The sequence below is a fragment of the Ornithorhynchus anatinus genome, chromosome 7, assembly GCF_004115215.2.
Source record: "Ornithorhynchus anatinus isolate Pmale09 chromosome 7, mOrnAna1.pri.v4, whole genome shotgun sequence".
Lineage (NCBI taxonomy): Eukaryota > Metazoa > Chordata > Mammalia > Monotremata > Ornithorhynchidae > Ornithorhynchus > Ornithorhynchus anatinus.
Window position 1 is genome coordinate 56,611,922 of NC_041734.1, and position 24,396 is coordinate 56,636,317.

The 24,396-nt window shown below is 42.9% G+C and overlaps 1 protein-coding gene across 4 annotated transcripts in view; it reads left to right on the top strand.

Moving 5' to 3' along the window:
• SLC16A1 (solute carrier family 16 member 1) overlaps positions 1–24,396 on the top strand; it is a 52,127-nt gene that overhangs the window by 22,055 nt on the left and 5,676 nt on the right. For all 4 annotated transcript variants that reach the window (XM_029069306.2, XM_029069304.2, XM_029069303.2 and 1 more), the window contains one exon: positions 16,880–17,137. In XM_029069306.2, coding sequence (XP_028925139.1) covers positions 16,921–17,137 — 217 coding nt within the window. In that variant the 5' untranslated portion in view covers positions 16,880–16,920. The remainder of the gene's footprint in view (positions 1–16,879; positions 17,138–24,396) is intronic.

Below are 24,396 nucleotides of genomic sequence, written 5' to 3' on the forward strand. Positions count from 1 at the left end.
TACTGTTACCATATTTGGCTCTGGGCACCCCTGCCTTTGACTTCACCATACATAGGGAAGTATCTTCTCGCCTTTGGTGAAATCAATGTGCACTTCTGCCCCTCCCTCCCCCCCGCTATAAAAAATAACTAAAGGCTGGAAAACACTGTTCTGTATTAAATTTAAAAAATCACTGACCTTCATGTGGCCTACAGATTATTTGTCTTTGAAATAATTATACACCAGCAAACTATCCTGTGATTCACTAAGTACAATAATTTGAACAGGAACTTGAAGGAGGAGAAAAGGGGGCAAATGCCCACATCTTTAAAAGAAGGAACAGGAAGGCTCAAAATCACCTTCTTAAAATTAATGCCCCTGGCTGTTCTGTGACTTTCTGAAATTGCCTAAATGTCATTCCACTGACAAAGATGAATAACCAAATGGAAGCTTTGCATTTTATCAAAAGTCTGAAAGGAGCACAACACCCAAAATTAAGTCAAAGGGGCTACTGTCCCTGGAAGGGCCCCCTACTCTTCTCACTTTACACTCCTTGAGAAGTTTGTTTTTTTATGGTATTTGTTAAGCACCAGGCACGCTACTAAGCACTGTAGTAAGCTCACTAGTCCCAAACTCTTATGTCTGCAGACCTACATTTCCTTTAGTCTCTAGTTCTTCCCCATTCGGATGTCCTGCCAGCACCTTAAGCCCGTACCTAAAACTGAATTTCTCATCTTTCCTCCCAAATCCCCTCTTCCATTGAACTGTCCCATCACAGTTGACAGCATCGCCATTCTCATTGCCAAAGCCCATGACTTGGATAGTAGCCCAGCACTTAGAACAGTGCTTTGCACATAGTAAGCACTTAACAAATACCATTATTAGTAGCAGCAGCAGCAGTAGTCTTAAAGGTATTTCATGTGTGCCCACTTGATGCCACAGACTATTCCAAGCACTTAGGAAAATGCAATAGACACCTAAGACGGGATGCTTTCATTCTAATGGTGGGATGAAAGACACGTAAATATTTCTAAATGGAATAAATAAAATGAATGAACTGACCCCTCCTTTCCCCTACCCGCCCCCACCTCTGCATCACCTATGCACTTGGATCTGTACCTCTTAAACTCTTCATATTCACCCCATTCTCGGCCCCACCACACTTATTTACATATCCTCACACTCTGCCATTTCCCCTGTCTGTAATTTGTTTTAATATCTGTCTCCCCCTCTGTATTATAAGCTCTTTGTGAGCAGAGATCATGTCTATCCACCCTATTAAATTGTCTACTGTCCAAATGCTTTAGTACAGTGCTGTGCACACAGTTGACTGAATGACCTGCCTCAACAGTCAATACCATATTATAGTGCTGAGGGAAGCTATAAATATGTGCTAGAGGTGACTAATGGATTGATGTAATGGAGGGTGTTGGAAGTTAATCGGTGAAGACTTGTTTGGCAGAGGTAGAATTTTAGGAGGGGGGGCTTTGAAAGTTGGTTGAACTGTGATCTGTTTGAGGGTTAGGAGTCCAAAACTAGTAGAAGAGCAAGAGTGAGAGCAGAGGCAAAATATTTGAGGAACCAGTCCCATCCAGAAGGTTGGCTTGGGAGGAATGAAGGGAACTAGCTGGAGAGTTGTAGGTGAAGAGGGCTGATTTGTAACATTGGGAGTGTTGGTGGAAAACCTTGAAGCTGATCTTGAGGATTTTTGCTTGATTTTGAGGAAAATGGGAAGCTATTGGGAGATGGGAGATGAGTGATGCTTCGAGAAGGTAATCCATGCAACAGCATGCAGTATAGATTAGAGTATGGAGAGGCCGGAGGCAGAGAGATCAATGAGAAGGCCAGCAGCAATATACGTTTGGACCAAGTGTGGCTGTCTGTGTGGAGAGAATTGGGTGGACATGGGAAATATTGTGTAGTAAGACCCATCTGAATTTAGAATTAGCTTGATTGTGAGAGTTGAAAGACATCAAGGAGTAGAAAGTAACTTCAAGGTTGCCGGCTCCTTGGACTGGGAAGGTGGTGGTTACTTGACAGAGAAGGGGGAAAAGAAGAAGGTCTAGGGGATGGTTAAGTATTTTCCTTGCTAGAGGCTTTCAACTCTCACTTGCTTACACTGTTGCTCTACATTTCCCAGCTCTGGCCTTTGCTATCCAACCAGACAGTTACCACCCTGATCCAGGTACAAATCACATATCATGACTAGGCTCCTGATTAGCCTTCTTTCTGGTCTCCTTGCTGCTAGCCTCTCCCCTCTCCAGCTCATGTTTCACTCTGGTGCCCAGATTATTTTCTAAAATAGCATTCTACATGTGTCTCCATTTCTCTAGAACCTTCATTCCTCCTCTTTGTTTTGTACCAGGAATTGTACTAAGCACTGGGGTAGATATGAGCTAATCAGGTTAGATCTGATCCAGGTCACACATGGGGCTCACGGTCTTAATCCCCTTTTTCCTGATGAGGTAACTGAGGCACAGAGAAGTTAAGTGATATGCCCAAGGTCACACAGCAGACTTGTGGCAGAGCTGGGATTAGAACCCAGGTCCTTCTGAGTCCCAGGCACGTGCTCTACCCATTAGGCCATCTCCTTCTTCAAATCCTGCTGACTACAGTACTCCCGAAATCCCATCTCCTCCAGGAGGCTTTCCCCAATTAATATTTCCTCTTCCCAGGAAACATCCTCCCAGCTACCCCTTCAACAGTCTTGCAGTATTTCAGTACTTATAGGTGCTCAACCTCCTGTAGTACTTTTGTGCATATTGATTTACATACTCTATTTAAACACTAATGTAGCCACCTGGCTAGTCTCTTTTCCGTGTATATTTAAGCAATTTTGTTTGTCTCCCTCTATTAGACTATAAAGTACTTGAAGGCAGATTTCTTCTTTCATTTCTACTGTACTCTCATGCACTTTATACAGTGTTCTCTGCTTAAAAATTATTATTGGTTAGAATTTATACACGTTAACTTTTGTTCCCGCTAATGTTGTTTTTGACTGTGTGACTGAAGAATAGTTCAATGTGGTTGGGTTTCTGCTCTGCACAGGGAGGAAGAAGAGGGGAGCGTGAAGGGATTTGAGGAGATTTGTGAGATGTAATCTTGTCACACTGATGGAACACTTGGTTCTAAAAGTGTTGAACGAGACTAGCCAGAAAGGTCTAATTTCGGTGCCTCTGAGCTGCGTGGGAACACAACACCTGCAGTTTCCATGTGCAGCTTCGAAGGAACACCGTTTCACATGAGCAAAAAGTAGTAACTAATTGCAGCCCGGCGAGCTTTAAAGGAAATTGTGGAAATCTGTTTTTAACTCAACCTATATATGCCTGAAATGTGGTAGCTCTCATTTTGAGTTTGACCAGTGTGTTTTGGAGATGGGTTCTCTAAGGAACACTGATTACACATGCCCCTTTCCTCTAATTCACAACAGTTGGCTTTTGTAAACCCTAAATAGTGCATAAATCCTGTCTCAGCTTCTATAAACTGTGTTGCAACTGCACTCAGATGGCAGAAACAGCTCAATACAGATTCAGCCCTGTGGCTCACAGACTTGGACAGTCTCTTTGGAAAGGAATGGGGGCTTGCATGCCCAGATCTCATTAAAAGACGAAGGCAGTTACAGACTCCTAACCAGCTATTTCATATATTTTGGGCTGCTAGTAAATTTTCAGTGTGAACACATGCGTAGCCTGTCATTAGTAGGAGTTGCTGTCCAAGCTTCCCTCGAATGCCTGGGAATTCAGGTCAGAGGAACCTTGGTAATATTCTGAAAAGGAGTGCGCGAAGCAAGGCACCAACCTGAAAAAACTGGAGAGTTTTTTAGGGAGGAAAAGGACCTTAATTTACATTTATGGGTACCTATAAATCAGACCTCCCTGTAGCCCCTAGCCAGTCTCTGCATAATATTTGTTGCTCCTAAGTAAATCCTCAGAGTTCCTCGATACTGACTTCATGTGGTATCCAAAAGCTGGACGGTGGTTCAGCTGGCTATCCTGTTGTACAGAGGCCTTAAATTTGCCACTTTGTTTACTGGAGCATACCAGGCTACATTGCAGAAGAAAGGCTCCAGCTTTTCTTTTTCCTTCTTTTGATTTTTGTGTTTAACATAAAAGAGCGAATTTGGTCCCTTTCTGGAAATACTAGCAAGAAATAGTTCTTGATATAAAGGAAGTATTGTCCCTTAAAACATCAGAAAAGAATTTTTGTTTCAGTTAATGTAAATTGAACTAAAAGGTTTCACCTATTTCAAATCTCCCTAATCATTTTTAAGATTTTACAAAGTAAATAGTAAAACACACCCAACAGGTATACTGTGGGCAGTTTGTCTAGATTACAGAACCAAAAACTTTGGAAACTTTGATAAAGTCAGGGTTTTGTATAAAACTTGGGTGGTAGTGGATTTTGCTGATGAAAATAAAGCAATCTTTCTGTGTTTTAATAAAGATCTCAGAAAGCTGGTTAAGCATTCTAGATAGTGGGTTGTAAAGTATTCTGCAAGGACCTTCAGTACAAGTGTTTAAATTTTTTTGTGATATAGGTCACTGCTCTTGCACCTAAATTGTAAATGAGATGGGAAGGGCACAGAGAGTTGAAGTATAGTAATTTGCATGAGGGCACCTGTGAGAGGGCCAGAGTAGAACTTTTGACTTCCCGATTCTCATTTTGGGGTCCAGAACATGGTGATTTGCAGCTTTTGAGTTGTTGGCTAGTCAGTTTTTTTTTGTTTGTTTCTCTGTTTTGTTTTTTCCCCTTGAAATTGCTCAGCCCCATCCCAGCCCCTCTCTTCTTAGTTTCACTGCCTGACAGGGAATAAAGCCCTAAATGAGATGCACCTAAATAGAGCTTCAGGACAAGGGTGCCCAGGCCCAACCCATTTGCACTGAATCTTCAGGCTTCACTGCTGAAGGTGCTTAACATTTGCTTGGTGTGTGGCTGAAGTTCTAATAGCTTTCTGACACCCTTTGAATGTGGCAAAAAATAATAATAATAATGTTGGTATTTGTTAAGCACTTACTATGTGCAGAGCACTGTTCTAAGCGCTGGGGTAAACACAGGGGAATCAGGTTGTCCCACATGGGGCTCACAGTCTTAATCCCCATTTTACAGATGAGGGAACGGAGGCACAGAGAAGTTAAGTGACTTGCCCACAGTCACACAGCTGACAAGTGGCAGAGTTGGGATTCGAACTCATGAGCCCTGACTCCAAAGCCCGTGCTCTTTCCAGTACGCATGTGTATATGAATGGATCTAAAAGGAGAGCTGTGAGGGATGTCTGAACCCCACTAGAGCCTGACTAGGTTCAGGTTTGTGCCGGTATTTCTAGGGCTTTACTGGGGAGAGCCATTTATGTTACTGTGAGGGTGTGAGCAGGGTCAAGGGAGATGTCCCCAGGCTTGACTGAATGTGTGTAATATTAGATGCCGTGAAGCTAATGTAAGGCATTCAGTTGTGTCAGCTTCAGTGAAGTATTAGAGCAGATGTAATTTCAGTAATTTGAAAGTTTCCAAATAAAAGCCAACTTATTTTTTACTATTTTGAGAAAAGTACCAAGTTTCTCCAGAGATGACTGACTTTGGCATTGTCTGTTAAGTTCCCACCTTGAGAGACACTATGTAAATAAATGTCTTTGTATGGATCTGGATAAGGAAGAAATGTGGCAGAAAAAATCCTAAAATGTGCACTGTCCAGTAGTCCTCATAAGAAATCTCAAATGTTAAAGCAAGTGGGAAGTCCTCAGAGCCCAGTAGCAAGATTAAAATCTTAAATTTTAATCCATTTTGGTTTTAGTGTACTAAAGTCAGAGGTACTAGGTTCCCTTCTCAAAGGACCATTGTGAAGGAATTGTGCTAAGAGACTTATCCAGAAATATTTTATTTTGTTTGATATCACAATTGAATATGTTTAAAATATGCAACTACCAATTTGTTTTTTTCTAGAGTAAAATGTATTGCATTAATATACTAATTGATAAGCATGTAATAGTATTTGTTCTGTTACTTCAGTGCCTTAAAGGACTAGGGGTACCTAAATTGGTCATGGGATATTAGCTGTCCTACTTCTGAAATACTCCTTTCTCATAAGTTTTTGACATTGATTTTTACATCCTCCTGCAATCTGTATTTGGTCTCTTTGAGAGTCTTACTATTTTAGGCCAACATTTGCCATATTGGAGGGAAGTGTTTTTAAATTCAGGGAGTATTTGGAATGAATAGCTTGATCAGTCAATGATATTTGAGTACTTCCCGTGTGTCAAGCACTATGCTAAGTGCTTGGGGGATAATTATTCAGCAGAGTTGATAGACATGTTCCCTACCTACTGGGAACTTAAAATCTACAGGAAGGGAAAATAATTAAAATAAATTATGGCTATGTGCATAAATGTTGTGGGGCTGAGGTCCAGTGACCAAGTGCTTAAAGGATACAGATCCAAATACGTAATTATTGCAGAAGGGAGAGGTTATAGGGGAAAAGAGGGCTTTGTTGGGAAAGACCATTTGGAGGTGAAATGATTTTAATAAGGCCCTGAAGGTGGGGAGGGTGGTGGCTTGTTGGATAAAGTTCCAGACCAGAGGGTGGTTGAGGACTAGGGGTTTCCATCGAGGTAGACAAGATGAAGGTACAGTTAGTAGACTGGTAGAAGGAATGGAGGTGTGGACTGGGAAGCAATAGCAAACCAGTATGATAGAATAGGAGGAGGCAAGCTGATTAAGTGATTTAAAGCCAGTGGTGAGTAGTTTCTCTTTGATGCAGAGATAAATGGGCAACCATTGTGGGTTTTTGAGAAGTGGAGAGATGAATCAAATTTGTTTTAGAAAAATTAACTGGGCAGCAGAGTGAAGTAACAGCAGGAGTGGAGAGAGACAGGAGACTGTAGTAGTCAAGGCGGGATATAGGTACTTTGATTAGTATAGTAGCAGTTTGGATAGAGAGGAAAGACTTTTAATTTTAGTGATGTTGTAAAGGTAGATCTGACAGGATTTGGTGGCAGATTGAATAGTGGGTTGAATGAAGGATGAGTCAAAGATAATGTCAAGGTTCCAGGCTTGGGAGACATGGAGGATAGTAGTGCTGACTATAATTGTGGGAAAGACAGGGGAAGGGGAGGGTTTGATTGGGAAGATGAGGAGTTTTCTTTAGGACATCCAAGTAGAGATGTTCTGAAGGCAGGAGGAAATGTGAGTCTGCAGAGGAGAGAGAGAGGGTTGAAGAGGTAGATTTGGAAACCATCTACATAGAGATGGTAGTTGAGCCTGTAGGATTGAATAACAGTTCTCCAAGGGAGTGGATGGAGAGCAGAAGAGGACCCAGAACTGAACCTTGAGAGATTCTCACAGTTAGATCCTAGGTGGATATGGAGGCAGAGGAGGAGTCTGAGAACTAGACCGAGAATGAGTGGCCAGAGAGATGGGAAGAGAACCAGGGAGGACAACGTCAGTGAAGCCAAGGATAGATAATGGTTCCAGGAGAGGGGGGTGGTCTACAGTGTCTAAGACAGCTGAGAGGTTGAGGAGGATTAAGATAGAGTCTGCTGGATTTGGCAAGAAGAAGATCACTGGTGACCTTTGAGAAGGCAGCTTCCATGGAGTAAAGGGGGTGGAAGCTGGATTGAAGAGGATCAAGGAGAGAATTGGAGGAGAGGAAGTGGAGGCGGGGGTGTAGACGATTTGCTCAAGGAGTTTGAAGAGAAAGGGTAGAAAGGGAGATGAGGTGATAACTGGAGGGAGCCATAGTGACAAGGAAGGGTTTGTTTTTTTAACGACAGGGGAGTCATGACAGTGTTCGAATACAGTGCAGAAGAAGCCATTGGAGTGAACAGTTTTAAGATGGTGGTCAGGGAGAGAAAAAGCAAGGGGGCAAGTCTTTTGATAAGGTGTGAAGGGATGGGGTTGGAGGCACAGATAATGGGGGTAGGTTTTGAGAGAAGGCAGGAGCTCTCCTCTTGATATACTGCTGGGGAAGATGGGAGAGTTGAAGAAGGGGCAGGAGGAGGTAGGGTCTAGAAGAAGACTTTTAGGGAGATCACACCTAATGGTTTCATTTTTATCATTAAAGTATGTGGCCAGGTTATTAGGGGCAAAAGATATGTGAGTGGGGAAACGGGGGTTTGAAAAGGAAGTTAAATGTCGGAAACAGCTCGTGTGGATAGTGGGCATGGGAGTCAAGAAGGATGGAGAAATAATGTTGCCAGAGAGGATTAAAGCAGGTGAGGATGAAATTAAGATGTATGAGGTTAGCCTGGTGTCTGGATTTCTGCCAGCATGTTCCTCATCTCGTGCACAGCAGTAGAGGAGGTGTACAGGGTAGGTGTTCTAGGGCATTGGGTTAGTAGTATGAGATCAGCGGAGGGACGGGGAGAGAAGGAATTGAGTTCAGTGAAGAAGGAGGTTTTGAGGACATCAGTTTGTGCATCAAGAAAAGGTAGTTAAGGGTGAGGAGACTGAATGGGGCTTGATGACTTCACAATACCAAATATTTTATCTCATCAATTTTAATTGCAGGAAAAAGGCTACTTTTCATCAGATTAGGGCAAAACATATTTGACAGCCAAGCTTGAAGTTTTAAAGCCCATATAACATGTATTGCCCATTTACAAACAGAATTTGTAGTGTCAAACCCTGCCAAGTGGAGAATCAGTCCATAATGGACTAACTAGTGATTTGCTTGCCTGGACTCTCTGTACAACATTTTTTTTTCCCTTTTTCTTGTTTCTGACATGTCCTGAAACATTTTTAATAGTTGGCAGAGTATTTTGCAACACAGTGAAGTTTGTGTAGGAGAAACTACAAAAGATTTGAGAATTAATTTTTCATGGTATTGTACTTCTACACTTTGCCTATTAGTTAAATTTTCAGTAAATTTCAGTTGTTGGAAGTAGGAATCATATTATGAGCTCAGGTGAAATGGAGAGTCTGCAAATAAGGTTTTCCATGATTCCCTCCTTCTTTCCCTTGAATTCATCTATTAATCTACTTCATTCTGCCTGGATTGTTTTCCTAAAACATTCTACTGTGCAGGTCTTCCCTCATCTTCAGAAACCTCCATTGGTTGGTCATTCCTGTTTTCAAGGAGAAACTCGTAACTATGGGTTTTAAATGCACTTAGCCAGCTCTTTCCAACTATCCTTGCTCCTCTTGCATAACACCCCAGCTTCACACTTCGTTCCTTTCCTGCCAGTGTACTCACCAAACTTCATTCTAATCTCTCTCACTACCAATCTCTTCCTTATGCCTTCGCTTCTGCCTAGAACTCCCTCTTCCTTTCCATAAGGCAGGCCACTGTACTACTCATTTTTAATGGTCCTTCTGAAATCTCAGCTTCTCCTGGAGACCTTTTCTGACTAATCTCTTATCTCCTCCTACTGCTATTTCAGCCCTTCAGATAAGAACTCAACCTTCCCCTCCCTTCCTAATAGTTGTGTACATATCTTTATACTCTATTACTTCCTCCTACTTGTAATTTATTTTATTTTCTCCCCCATTAGGTTGTAAGCTCCTTGAGGTCAGGGATCATGTCTACTAAATCTATTTTACTCTCGCAAGTGCTCTGTGCAGAGTAAAAATTAAATAAAGATTGATTTCAAGTATTCTTACCCATAGAACTGAGGGATATCTTCACTATCAGAAATGATGAGTTAAATGAAGGTGTCTCCCCTGTTGATATTCATTTTCTTTCTATACACTATAAGCATGCTCATGTATCCCCTATCCTAAAAAACCCTCCCTTGACCCCATATCCCCTATCCTAAAAAACCCTCCCTTGACCCCATGGCTCCCTCCAATTATTGTCCCATCTCCCTCCTGTCATGCCTCTCTAAAGTCCTTAGCAAGTTATCTACACCTGCTCTCTGTACTTCCTCTCCTCCAGTTCTCTCCTTGACCCCCTCCAATCTGGCTTCCGCCTGCTTTATGCCACAGAAACTGCCCTTTCAAGGGTTACCAATGATCTTCTTCCCAAATCCACAGGCTTCCACTCCATCCCAATCCTCCTTGACCTCTGAGCTGTGAACCACACCTTTCCCCTGAAAACATTATCTAAACTTGGCTTCAGTGACACTCTCCTCTCCTGGTTTTCCACCCATCTCTCTGGCCACTTACACTGAGACTCTTTTGCATGCTCCTCTTCTGCCTAACTGTAGGAGTCCCTCAAGGTTCAGTTCAGTGGATAAAGTGCAGGCCTGAGAGTCAGAAGGTCATGGGTTCTAATTCCAGCTCTTCCACTTGTCTGCTGTGTGACCTTGGGCAAGCCATTTCACTTCTCTGGGCCTCAGTTATCTGTAAAATGGGGATTGAGACTGTGAGCCCCACGTGGGACAGTGACTGTGTCCAACTCAATTTGCTTATATCCACCCCAGTGTTTAGTACAATGCCTGGCACATAGTAAGTGCTTATCAAATATTATTATTCTGTTCTCCATCTATATCCATTCCTTTTGGCGAACTCATTCACTCCCATGGCTTCAATTACCATCTCTATGCATGTGATTTCCAAATCTATATCTTAAGCCTTCATCTTTCTCCTTCTCTGCATTCTCTTTTTTCCTCCTGCCTTCAGGACATCTCTACTTAGTTTTCTGACTGACCCCTCAAATTTAACACTTCCAAACAGAACTCCTCATCTTCCCACCACCATTCCCTGTCTTACAAGCCCATCACCTTGGCATTATCCTCATCATTCAACCCACACATTCAGTCTGTCAACAAATCCTGTTTGTTCTGTTTGTTTCACATCATTAAAATCCATCCTATCCCCCTTCACCCAAATCTGTGATCCAATCACGTGTCATGGCTTAACTACTGCATCAGTCTTCTAAGTGACCTCCCAACCTCTTGTCTCTCCCCACTCCAGGCCATACTTCACTCTGCTGCCTGATTTTTTTTTCTCTTTCCCCTTCCCTCAGGAGCCACCAGTAGTTGACCTTTCACCTCCACATCAAACAGAAACTCCTTACCATTGGCTTTAAAGCACTCAGTCACCCTGCCCACTGCTATCTTACCTCTCTGATGTCCTACTACAGCCCAACATGCTCATTTCATTCCTCTAAATCCAACTTACTGTATCTTGATCTCATCTGTCTCTCTGCTGACCCCTCGCCCACGTCCTCCCTCTGGCCCGGAACTTCCTCCCCTTTCATATCCTACAGCCATCACTCTCCCCCCCTTCAAAGCCTTACTAAAATCACATCTCCTTCAATAGGCCTTCCCAGACTAAGCCCCCATTTTCCCCTACTCCTTCTCCCTTCTGTGTCACCCTTGTACTTGGATTTATACCCTTTGTTTGTCCCATAGCACTAATGTACATATTCATAATTCATTTGATTGTTTGTCTTCCTCTCTAAACTAAATTCCTGTGGGCAGGGAATGTTTTTACCAACTCTTTTATATAATACTATCCCAAGTGCTTAGTACAGTGCTCTACACACATTAAGTGCTCCATAAATACAATTGGTTGATTGATATTTAGCTGTACACTAAGCCCCAGTACAAATGAAATGGATGGATTTGTAGAATGTTTGGAAGACAATTTAGAAGTGTTTCTGTCTGGAGTTTTCCAGAGAAGAAATGCTCTTCCCCCTCTCTTCTCCCTCCCCCTCGCCCCAGCCACACACGCAAGAGTTTGAACACTATACTCTGAGCTAACTTGCTAGTTTCTGACTATTGGAGGAAATAGGTAGTGATGTATTTTCTCAAGTCAAATGGTGCTGCTGGTCGAAGAATCAAGGATTTGAATGGAGAAGGGTTAGGGGAGAAGGAGGTGAGAGAGGCAAGGAAGAGGGTCAGAAGAGACACAGATTAAGGGAAGATAGAGAAACAGGAAGCCAGGTGGTCACAGTCCTAGCAGGTAAGTGAAGAAGTATTTCTGTAGCCACTGCCATGCTCACTTCTGTCCCCTGGGCCACTTTCCATGGGCTGTTTCTGAAGAGTTTCTGGCACGATTGCCCTACACCCAGTTTCAGCCATGCTAGAAACCTCCAGGGAGCAGAGTGGAAATAGATGTGGTGAGGAGTGGGATGCTTGCTACCTCTCTCCAGTGAGTCTCTGGGCAGAATGGCAACCACACATCCCTGTGCCTCAGTTGCTCCTGATTAGTCCTAGGAATCTCTTACATTCACTTCTTCTATAGCACGTGCTTTCCTTGTGTGTTTTGGATGGAATACTCATAGGGAATTACAGAATGTTCTTCCTTCTACATGAATTGGACTGATTAAAATGCAAGTTTTAACCGTACAAGTAGATATTGTGCACTGGGGGCAGGGAACGTATCTGCTAATTTTTTATACTGTACTCTCCCAAGCATTTTAGTACAGTGTTCTGCACATAGTAAGAGTGCAATTAATATGATTGAGTGATTGGGAGAAGTGATTGTGTGTATGGTGAGGGGGGAGCAGTTGGGGCAAGGGAGCACTGCTTATGACATGTGGCACCAAAAGGTTTTCTAGCCTTACTGAGCAGTTTGATTGCTTTGAGAATTTTTTACAGTGCTGTATTCAGAATAGTAAAATCATACTTGCTGAATGTTCTTATAAAAGAACACATTCCATAGAAATATGTATCCCAAAAATGCCTATCATGGTGGTATCTTTGGACCAGGTACCAGCTCACCCACTGGGTCAATCGTTAGTGCAGCACAATTTTCCCATACCATGAAGTTCTTTAGCAACCCAACTACACCCAGTTCTGCGATGACTTGAATAAATAAATAAAAGCCTAAAACAAGTCTCCCCCGATTAGACTGTAAGCCTATCAATGGGCAGGGACTGTCTCTATCTGTTGCCGATTTGTACATTCCAAGTGCTTAGTACAGTGCTCTGCACATAGTAAGCGCTCAATAAATACTATTGAATGAATGAATGCTGATGGAGGTTTAACCTTAGCTCTGATAACTCTAAAGTTAGATAACCTTTTCCCTGATTTGTTCATGACAGGTTCAGTCCTATTTAGCATAAAAATGCATAGTTGTTCCTTAGATTCCAGTCCCTGCCCTTTTGTTTTACTGGAATATCATTTTCAATTTCCCTTTGTCTTGGCTCAGAATAAAACCTTAACACATTCAAATTTATTCCTGAACTACTCTGATGTAGAATATCTTCCTTTGGAATTCCATTGTAATATCTTTTTTTTTGAGAGAGAGAGACTCTCCTTACTTTAAGTTTCTTCATGAAGTGAATTATCCTTGACATGGAAAGCAAGCAGACCCTGAGTCAGAGCTATGAAAATCATAATGACCCAGATTCCCAAGTGAAGGGAAAGTTTTCATCTCCATCAGGGAAAGGAAGGGGAGTCAGGTTCTCATTGTGGCTTCCTCCAACTCCCTAACCATTTTCTAAGCAAGTACTTTCTATAATGCTTCTGGCCCTACCACAGTTATAAAATAGGTGACACAGGGAGAGGAAGTGAAGTCTGAGGGAAACTTCCCTGCTCAGATAGGACTAAAAAATGGGGGAGGAAAAAAAGCAGGGAATCCCTTTTGCCCAAAGTTCACTCCCTCCTTTTGAGGATACTTTTCCTTCTCCTTTAGAAGTAGAGAAGTGGACTGACTAAGTTGCTGGCCCAATGAATTCTGGAAAACTTGGGCTGATGTGCTACCTACTAACTTTAGAATTGGGTTTCCCTCAGTATCTGTGTACCAGCCTGATTCTTGTCTCCATCAATCAGTGGTATTGAATGCGTACTGTGTGCAGAGGACTGTACTAAATGCTTGAAAGTGTACAATACAAAAGAGTAGGCAGGCAGATGCCTGGCCTTCAAGAGCAAATGTCTCTCTCTAAGCACCAGGCAGGAATGAGGGGATTAGGTCGAGGTTATGACACCTTAGAGCTCCCTTTTGCCTATATGAGGTTGGGAGGATTTGGGGGACAGAGGAGGACCTTGGACCTCTGCCAGTTCTGCCAGTTCTAGTGGGAAGTATAACTTCAAGGCTGCTATAGTGGTAGGTGTGATGGAGGCTCTGAGGTCTTAACAACCATCTGGCTTGGGAGTTGGAAGTGTCCAGATCATGCCCTGGCTTCAGCCTTCTGCCTTATCCCTGCACTCTCAGAATACTTGAAGGGCAGCAGTAAGTGTGAGGCAAAATCTTTAGTTACTAGGTGGACCCATGATGATTTTTTTTTACCCCCCTTGATCCTGCCCCAAGAAATCTCTCCAGAGCAGGGCTGAAGCATTCTTCTATTTGATGACTGGAAGAATCTCACTTGATTAAAGTTTGACCTTCTTTGACCACTGAAATTAGGACTGGAAGGCTCATGGAATGGGTTAGGCAATAGTGAAACTGAAATCTCTCTTCAAACCTCTATTCTAAAACCCATCACCAGCGCTGCTGTTTTCATTTCAGATGTTAGGGTGGAGGGTCAAGGGAACAGGGCTTTGAGAGGATGGGAGGGGAAGGGGGTGGGTCAGTAGAAAAAGAGGATACGGTGGAAGTAACAGAGGGGAAAAGATACTTTGCTGTGCTTCCCCTCCTTCACCATCATCAATTTTGTGGTCCACTTTGGTTCTGAGTGCAAGAGCTTCCTCTCTTCCCCAACCCAGTGCCCTGTAATAAGAAGCAATTTGTCTGCCTCATCTCTGCCAGATTGTCCCAGGTAACCTGGGGATTCCACTGGGAATGGAATGAGTGTCAAAACTCAGAGTTGCGGCAACACTGGCTCTCACCCTCTGAGGCAGCTCGTGGTCTGCTCTCTAGCCAGGGTCTACTGACCTGGGCTACGGCTGCTGCCACCCCCATAAGCGACCTTTGGTCATGGATCTTGGTCAGGAAATGGAACTCATGGGATGTCTGCTGCTGCAGTGACTCTGGATTTCTTACTTCTCCCATCCCTAGTAGATCCCCCAAGCTGCCTGGTGGAAGTGAGGTAGGTAAACAGTTCCTCAACAGCTCTTTGAGTGTGGGGATGAGAATAATAATAATAAATGTGACATTTAAGTGCTGCTTGTGACTGAAGACCAATAAAGCAGCAGGACAGCATCCTTTTCCCAATTATCCTTCCAGGAGGAGTCCAAGAGATGGAACTGCCATTTTAGCTCCATCTCTGGCCCCTTTCAAGCTCCTAAGGGCAAATAGGGCTAATTAGGACTGCCATCTTCCCAAAAAGCTATGGGGACAAAGACATTAGCTTTGTCCCTTCTGTGCCAATCCCACTGTGATAATTTCCTTCCTTGCCCCCTTGAATCAGCCCCTATTTTACTAACTGTCATCTCCCTGCAAGCTACTGCTACTTTAGCACTTCTATGTTACCTAAGATTGCCAGAACTCCTCCTTCATCCTGCACCACCTACCCCATCCGGGACAGCATTTGTGTGCAAAGCTTTAAGCCCTGTTGCTTCCCCCTTATTTGGAATTTGTTTTAAGTGTCTCCCCTGTTAGATAATAATTTCCTCGAGGCCAGGAATCATGTACTCTCCCAAATGCCTTGTAGAATGCTCTGCCAAGAGAAAGTGCTCAAATCTATGACCTGCCAAGGCTGCAGACTTTTTTGTCTTTTTGAGCGTAGGTACCACGGCAAGGCAAGGTAGAATTGAGATGGGAGGGAGAAAAATAGGAGAGGATACTGACCCCTCACTATCTTGAAAGGAGGTCCAGCAGCAGTCCAGGATGGACTAGCTGATCCAGACCTTCACCTGCTTTGGGTGGCGATGGCAGAGATGGCAGCATCAGGCGTGGAAGTGGTGCAATGGCCCCACAGGATTTACACAGCCTCCACAGTGGCTTTGCTACAGCAGGCTGACTGGGTGGACCAGGGGTAGAATAAGTTAATGGTTCGTTCTCACTCACTGAGCTGTTGGGCTGGAGGCAAATGGAGCCTCTGGCCCAGTCCAAGAAGTTCTTTAGGAACCCTACATAATCATTATGGTACTTGTTAAGCGCTTACTATGTGCCCAGCACTGTTCTAAGCTCTGGAGACCTGGTTCATGACGTACTGGTGAAGTATAAGGGCTCTCTACCAGTCCCCTCTCTGGCCCTGAGGGGTGGAGGCAGGTTAGCTGGAGCTGCCATCTTTGATCGAAAGGCTGTGGCCTCCTCATCCCCATGGAACTGGGTTCCTTCACTTCTCTCGCCAAGCTCCCATCAGTGGGACTGACCTTCAAATTATAATCCACATAAACTCCAAATTTGTTGAAGGATTGATGACTTTTATGAAAACCACTGCTAAGAGTCATTATTTAGGTATTTGTCTTGAGTGATTGCAACTGAAATAATTGCCTGAAGTAGCTTGTTCCCTGAAAATGCTATCCACCTGCTGCAAGTGTGCACATTTCACTGTTCTGGGAGCAGCTTTTCTTTCTCTTTTCCAAGAGGTCTTTTGTACTTTTCCTCCAGTTACCAATACTGGGGAAAAATTGAAATGGGGGAAAGGTAATGGAAAGAAACTAAATGAAACTGTTTGAAAGCTTAAAACCTTGAAGTGGGTAGAATTTTGTTTGCAGATAAGTCAAATGTGAGCAATTTGGTTATCTCTAGTAGGAGGGTAAATTCACTCTCATAACAAGTTAACAAGTGCCTGGTGCCCAGGATAACTGCAGTAGAAGGGAGGGGCAGCATTAAATGGGAGAAGACTGCCTTTCAATTGGTGGCATCCAAGCAGTAGTAATAAACTTTTTTTCTTTCGGTTATTTTTTTAAAAGTACTGAGAATTCTTTGACCTCTTCTTTCTTACTCTTGATCGAAAGAAGTATTTAACATTCCTCTTTACTAAGCTTACTTTGCTCACTAATCCTATGTTTGGTCAGATGTTCCTGAATATAACTCTGTTTCCCGATTGGCAAATATCCCTTTACTCTCATCTAGGAGAGAGAGGCTGTTGATGGGACACTTTACGAAGTTATCAAGAGGAAGTGGGAATAATGGTATGGGGAGTTTGTCGTCCTACTAAATTCTAATTTAACTGTGTTTTTCATATCCTGCAGATCTTTGAAATCCAGCCCACTGGAGACTACCTTCATTTAAGATGCCACCAGCCATTGGAGGCCCTCAGGGGTACACCCCTCCAGAAGGAGGATGGGGGTGGGCTGTGGTTGTTGGAGCCTTCATCTCTATTGGCTTCTCATATGCCTTTCCCAAATCAATCACCGTGTTCTTCAAGGAGATTGAAGTTATATTCAATGCCACCAGCAGTCAAGTTTCTTGGATATCTTCCATCATGTTGGCCGTCATGTATGCAGGAGGTAAGAACCCTTTCTGTAGGGTCTTGTCAATTTTTATTAAGCACTTTTATAAGTTTGCTACTAGGATCCTACAAAGAGCTGCCATGCTTGGGGGGCTTTGTTGAAGATGTAAGAGGACTCTCTTGAACTCCTGCTAGCGAAGGGGGTTCATAAGGAGACTGGGATCAGCTCTCTGCTCCTGTCAGCAGCCCCTTGGGCCTTGAGGATGCCTCTGCCCAAGGGAAAAGAGAGGAAATTGATGGGGTCTGAGGGACCTCCCCTGTTTCCGCATTCCCGCCACCCTTCTCACCCCGCCCCTGCAAAATTAATAGCCCCACACAGGCAGCCTGTCTCTAGCCCACTCTTGTAAACCTCAGCTACAAATGAAGCCTTTCCTTTTCCCCTCTCCTGCTACTAAGACCTTTTTGTGGGTACAGAATGCCTAGACATGACCCTAGCCCTAGTCTCCCAAAGTATTTGTGTCACTGTGATGCTCATTGGCTTATCCCTAGAATCTGCTTTAGAATTCCATATACGGGAATTGTTTTTATTCATGCAGTAATAGAGAAGGCGCTCTTGTGTAAAGCTGAAGAGGAATCTTTCCGAGGCATTAGGATTGCAGGGTTTAATAATCTTCCCTCATTCCTCCTGTGGTCGTGAGTCTCAAGCTGCTTTTCATTTGGGCTTCAAATGGTTGCATTTAAGGCCTTTTCCCCTTATTTTTCTTCAGCATGAAAGAATGATAACCTCGTGAGTAGGGAAGTTACTATTTTGCTTTAAAATTACTAATGTTCATGAAATCAAGCCACATTTCATGTAATTTAAAGTCAAATGTACAATGGCATTTAAACCACAGTGTTTAAGTTTATTAAAGCCCCAGAACGGGATCCATTTCTGCTAGATTGATAAAGTACCCTGTTGGCTGGTGATTTTTTTTTCTTCAGTTTTGATATCCTCTAATGTGTTACTTTTGGATCTTTATCAATGGTATTTGAGTGCTTATTGTGTTCAGAGCACTGTATTAAGTACTTTGGAGAGTAAAATATAACAGAATTGGTAGTCATGATCAAGATGACAACAGGTTTGAGGGGAAGACAGACATTAAAATAAATTACAGATAGGGGAAATGGGAGAGTCTAGGGATATGTACGTAAGTGCTGTGGGACTAATGGAGGATATGGATATAAAATGCTTAAAGGCTACAAATCATAGTGCACAGGGTGTTAACAGAAGAGCAGGTAAATAGGGGAAATGAGGGCTCTTGGAGGAAACGTGATTTTAGTTGGGCTTTGAAGGTAGGAAGAGTGGTGAGTTGTCAGAAATTAAGGGAGAGGGAGGACAGGTCAAGGGGTCAGTGAGATAGATTGTGTCTAGGTACAGTGAGGTGAGTAGATTGGTGTTAGAGGAGCTAATTGTATGAGTTGGTTGTATTAGAAAATCAGCAAGGTAAGGTAGGAAGGAGAATTCTGATCTAGAGTCTTAAAGCCAGTGATAAGGAGTTTCTGTTTTCATGTGGAGGTGAATGGTCAGCCACTGGAGATTTTTGAGGTGTGGAGAGACATGGAGTGAACGTGTTTTTTTTGTTTTTTTTTTTATAGAAAAATGATCCGGGCAGCAGAGTGAAATATGCACTGGAGTGGGGAGAGACAGGAGGCAGGGTGGTCAGTGAGGAGGCTGATGCGGTAGTCAAGGTGGGAACGAAGTGTATGGATCAGTGTGGTAGCAATCTGGATGAAAAGGAAAGGGTGGATACTAGAGGTGTTGTATATCTTTTTTCAGTTCTCATTTCACATGTAGGTCACCTACCTTAAGATTCCTGACTGGGGAGTAGAACTGGAGGCCTTGCTGCTCTTTCCAATCTGCTCTGTTTCTAAGAAGAACTTCGTTGTTTGCATCTCTTCCAATGAACTTCTGTCTTGTAGGAAAGATGTATTCAATTTTTGAAATCTGATAGTATGACCTAGAAACAGTCATTCCTATATAGTGCACCCTCAAATTGGCCAAGCACTGCACCCAGTTCTGGGCTGGTGGACAGCCTGAAGTCCATTTGCATTTTGCATCAAAAGCACCTGACGTCACTGGACTAATTGCACATGAGCCTTCTTTTGGGAAACAGTCCCTGCTTTGTCCTCACTCAGTTAGCGAGGTGACCAGCACATTTCTCTGCAGCAGTGTTTTACAGGCCCATAAACTATAACTCTTCTTCTTTTTTTTCTCCCTTTAATGAGAGTTGAATGAGGCCATCCTTTCTACCACTAATGGTCCTGAAAAACAAGTGACCTATAATGAGCCCATTTCCAAAGTGGGTTGTTTTTGTTTTTCCTATCTTGAAGGATGCTTCCCAGCACCTCAGCTTGGACTTCTGTTTGTTACACCCTGAGCATGGGTGTGTTTATCGGTATGATGGTGCAACTTTCATTCCTTCTCAGGCATCTGTGCCAGACACCAATGCTGGGGTTGAACCTTTTAAACAAGCTAACATGTTCCTCACTTTTCTTCTGGAGATACTAGGGAATGGACAAAACTCAGAGACTCCAGATCTGTGCCCACCCATTTTTCTTTTTTTACATGGACTAGGAATGAAACCCCAGAGAAATTTGGGTCATGTTCATTGACAGCTATGAATCTGAAAGCATGGACTGCTCTCTGAGGGGAATCTAAACTTATAGAAGTTGTCTTGAGACTGTCATTTCATCTGAAGACTAGGTTTCTGGACATCTTGTTAAGAGAAATGTATATAGAACAGATTAAGGGAGAGCAGATTTTATTTAGGCAGAGTGAAACCAGGAGCATTTCTCTGCTGGCAGCAAAGTCATGGGCTTTTATCTCAAAAAGACGTGGAGACTAGCCCTATGCATAGGCTGGGGTCTGCTTGTGAGCCATACTAGTCTGATTATTCTTTTACTAGCCTGCAGCTCTTCCTCTTAGAACTCAGGGATGGGGAGAGAATATGACAGAGCTACTGAGGCACTGCCATGGAGTACCAGAAGTGCAGGGTCCACTGACTAAGTCCAAATGTCTTTGGAATTGCAAATCCCAGCAATCCTCAGGGATCATTTTGCATGTACACTCACTGAAACAGAGGTCTGAATCCCTGGCTAACCAATCATACTAGGAGCTAGGCCCGATCTAAGTGTCTACAATCTCAAGGCTCAGATTGGATAGGTAGGGCATTTTTTGTGAACTCTCCAGCTCTACAGATCAAGGAGAAAATGGGATATTTACTGTCCTTACAGGTTTTATTTCTCCTTGGTTTCATCACATAGCTTGCTTGGTGCTGCTAGTTCCAGAAGGAAACATATATAACAGGTCTAAAATACTCAGTAGCATTCATTTTATTATTTACCAGGTTAGTCAATCATATTGATTGAGCACTTACTGTGTGCAGAGCACTATATTAAGTGCCAGGGAGAGTATAAGACACCTTCCCTGCCCACAACAAGCTTACAGTCTAGAGGGGAAAACAGGCATTAATATAAATAAATAAATTACACATATTTAAGTGCTGGGAGAGGGAATGAGTAAAGGGAGCAAGTCAGGGCAATGCAGAAGGGAGTTGAAGAAAAAGGAAAAAGAAGGGAAGACCTCTTGAAGGAGATGTGCCTTCAGTAAGCCTTTGAATGAGGGCCGGGAAGAGAGTAATTGTCTGTCGGATATGAGGAGGGAGGGAATTACAGGCCAGATGTAGGATGTGGGTGAGAGGTCAACGGTGAGATAGATGAGATCGAAGTACAGTGAGAAGGTTAGCATCAGAAGAGCTGTGCAGGCTGGGTTGTTGTAGGAGAGTAGTGAGGTGAGGTAGGAGGGGGCAAGGTGATTGAGTGTTTTAAAGCCAATGGTGAGGAGTTTGTTTGATGCGGAAGTGGATGGGTAATCACTGGAGGGGCAAGCATGTCCTGGGTGTTATTATAGAAAAATGATCCAGAAAGCAGAATGAGGACTAGACCAGAGTGCAGAGAGACAGGAGGCTGGAAGGAGAGGATGTGATAGGATTCACATAGTAGCATTTTGGATGGAGAGGAAAGGGTGGATTGTAGTGATATTGTGAAGGTTTTATACCACACATAAGAGTTCTAAAAGAACTAGACATGGGGCAGGCTCAGGATACATGAACCGAGTCCTAAGAAAATTAGAGTTTTAATTCTTTGCTGCATGCTTATGGTTGTGCTCATTTTTCCTTGTAATTTTTTAGTTGAAAGCAGTGCTTTTTCAGTGCCTTTTAGACAGAGAATGCTAGGTTCATTTTTAAACTGTTTCTACAGCTACCTGGTAAATGCAGAATGAAAAATCGACTAGCCAACACAAATGTTTTACCAGTTCATTCATTCCTTAAAGAACGAACAGTGGGAAGTCAATAAAATCATTGTTTTCTATCTGCCTCACATAAATTGTAATTTACTTCTCTTATCTCTTTGAAAGCGTGGAGCAAAAGTGTACTTTCAAGTCCTAAAGTTGAACGTCTTATTCCCAGGCTATGGAAAACATCCGATGCTAGGTGCCCTATGAACCCTTAGCAGAACGTTCTTGCAACTAAGTTGAAAGGCTTGTTCACTACAGTCTGGCCACCTATGAATAACATGTTGATGACTTTGCTCTCTGTTAATAACAAAACAATCTGTTAATGTTCAGTGAATGTTCATTCAGCATTTTTAAATTCAGTAAGTGTCTGTGAAGCATACACTACTGCTTTTTAATCAGTTTACTTTGGATTTGGGCTTCTTGTAATGAAGGATTTTTAAAGTGTAGTCAGAAAACAAATCACTAACTTCCCTTTGTCCCCCAAATATTGGCTATTCAGTTTTGTGGGAGACTTTTTTTGGTGGTACCATCGATGACCTTATCCTTGGCAGATGCAGAATTCTCTCCTCCTGGTCTCCCTAATCTTCCCCACTTTCTCCTTTAACTCCCACCTGTCTCCCCTTATTAGCCCTTCAAGAAAGCAGCTTAACATTTACCTCTCAGAACCAGGAAATCCATACAGGAAAGCTTTTTCAAAGGCTTAGCCAATTAACCTTTATTAGTTAAGGGTATTTATTGAGCACTTACTGTGTGCAGAACACTGTACCAAATGCTTGGGAGAGTACAATACAGCAGAGTTGGTAGTCACATTCCCTGCCCACAAGGACCTTGCAGCCTAGAGGAGGTGTTTACAGCCTAGAGGACTACCAATCAATCATATTGATTGAGCACTTACTGGGTGCAGAGCACTGTACTGTGCTCTTCAGAGATTTCAACAGATTTGGTAGACACATGCCCTAGAAGTGGGGTAGACTCACATTGTAGAGGAAGTTAAAGTCACTTTGTGCCACTATAGTTATAAATCACATTACATTTATAACAGCAAATTTCCTGAGAATTTAGGGAGAAGTGGGAAGACCTTAAGAATGGAACCTGCCTAGCATCTTGGACTATGAACAGAAATGGTTCCCATGCTGAGATTTTTCTCTGCCTAATTGAAGACGGTGACCATTCAGCAAAATCCAAGCTGGACCTCGGTTTAACAGAGACTCTCTCATTATTCTGGGATCCTACTCTTCTGCTATAACTGGAGGCAGATTTGGCAGTGACATTTCTGGATCCTTTTTTTGTGTGTGTCCTGGATTGGAGAAGAGACTAGATTGTCATTATAAAGAATTTTTAAAACTCTGATTTTAGTTCCATTAAAATTAAGTAGTTTAACATCCTTTTAAGTTTTGTTGTAATGGAATTTTTTATTAATACTCATCTTGGTCAATCATGAGAGAAGAGGTGAAAATTATTTGTGTGAATCTAGGAAGCCTCTTCAGATATCTTGGCATAGCAGTCAATCATTGGGGTTTATTGAACACTTACTATGTGCAGAGCACTGTTCTAAGTGCTTGGGAGAGTACAGTAAAAAAGAATTAGCAGGCATGGTCCTTCCCCATAATGAGCTTGCAGTCTAGAGGGGAGGGAGACATAAGTATGAATAAATAAGTAATTTATAATAATTTAAAGGTATGTATATAAGTGCTGTGGCATTGAGGATAGGGTGAGTATCAAATGTCCAAAAGTCACAGATCCAAGGGTATAGATGACACAGAAGATGACCGTTATTGGGCAGGGATTGTCTCTGTTGCAGAATTGTAATAATAATAATAATGTTGGTATTTGTTAAGCGCTTACTATGTGCCGAGCACTGTTCTAAGCGCTGGGGTAGACATAGGGGAATCAGGTTGTCCCACGTGGGGCTCACAGTCTTAATCCCCATTTTACAGATGAGGGAACTGAGGCACAGAGAAGTTAAGTGACTTGCCCACAGTCACACAGCCGACAAGTGGCAGAGCTGGGATTCGAACTCATGAGCCCTGACTCCAAAGCCCGTGCTCTTTCCACTGAGCCACGCTGCTTCTCAATTGTACATTCCAAGTGCTTAGTATAGTGCTCTGCACATAGTAAGCACTCAGTAAATACTATTGAGTGAAGAAGAGAGACTGAGCTGAGGAAAAGAGGGTTAATCAAGGAAGGCCTCATGGAGAAGATGTGACGTTATTTATGCTTTGTAGGTGGAGAGAGTGGTGATCGGGCATTTATGGATGGGAAGGGAGTTCCAGGCTGGGGAGAGGCTATAGGAAAGGGGTCATCAGCAAGATAGACAAGATTGGGGTACAGTGAGAGAGCTGGTGCCAGAGGAGTGGAGTGAGCAAGCTGGACTGTAGTAGGAGATTAGTGAGGTGAGGTAGCATGGGGCAAGCTGAGCCGATGGTAAGGAGTTTTTATTTGATGGGAAGGCGTGGGAGGTTCTTGAGGAGTGGGGAGACATGGGCTGAAATTTTTTTATTAATAGATGATCCGTGCAGCAGAGTGAAGTATAGATTGAAGTGGAGAGAGACAGAGGCTGGGAGATCAGCAAGGAGGCAGATGCCGTGGTCAAGGCAGGAACAAACTGCTTGGATCAGCATATTAGCAGTAGCACATGGTACATGGTGGCACATTTGATCATATTTTTCTGCTTCAAGCACTAATCAATAAAATCAAGTAAGGGCAATTTTGTTAATTTGTTATAAAGTTTACTAGAATGGTTCAGGTTTGTTGTTGTTCTTGGTTTTCTTTTCTGAGAGAAGTTTTTCATGGGATATTTTTCCTCCTGGTCTCTTTCCAACCAGCCCCAAACATATTAGATTTGAGTTCTAACCCAGCTTTGCCCCTGACCTGCTGTGAGACTGTGAACAAATTGCTTCACCTCTCTGTGCCCTAATTCCTCATCTGTAAATAAGGATAAGATACCTGTGCTTAGATTGTGAGCCCTAGGAGGGAAAGGT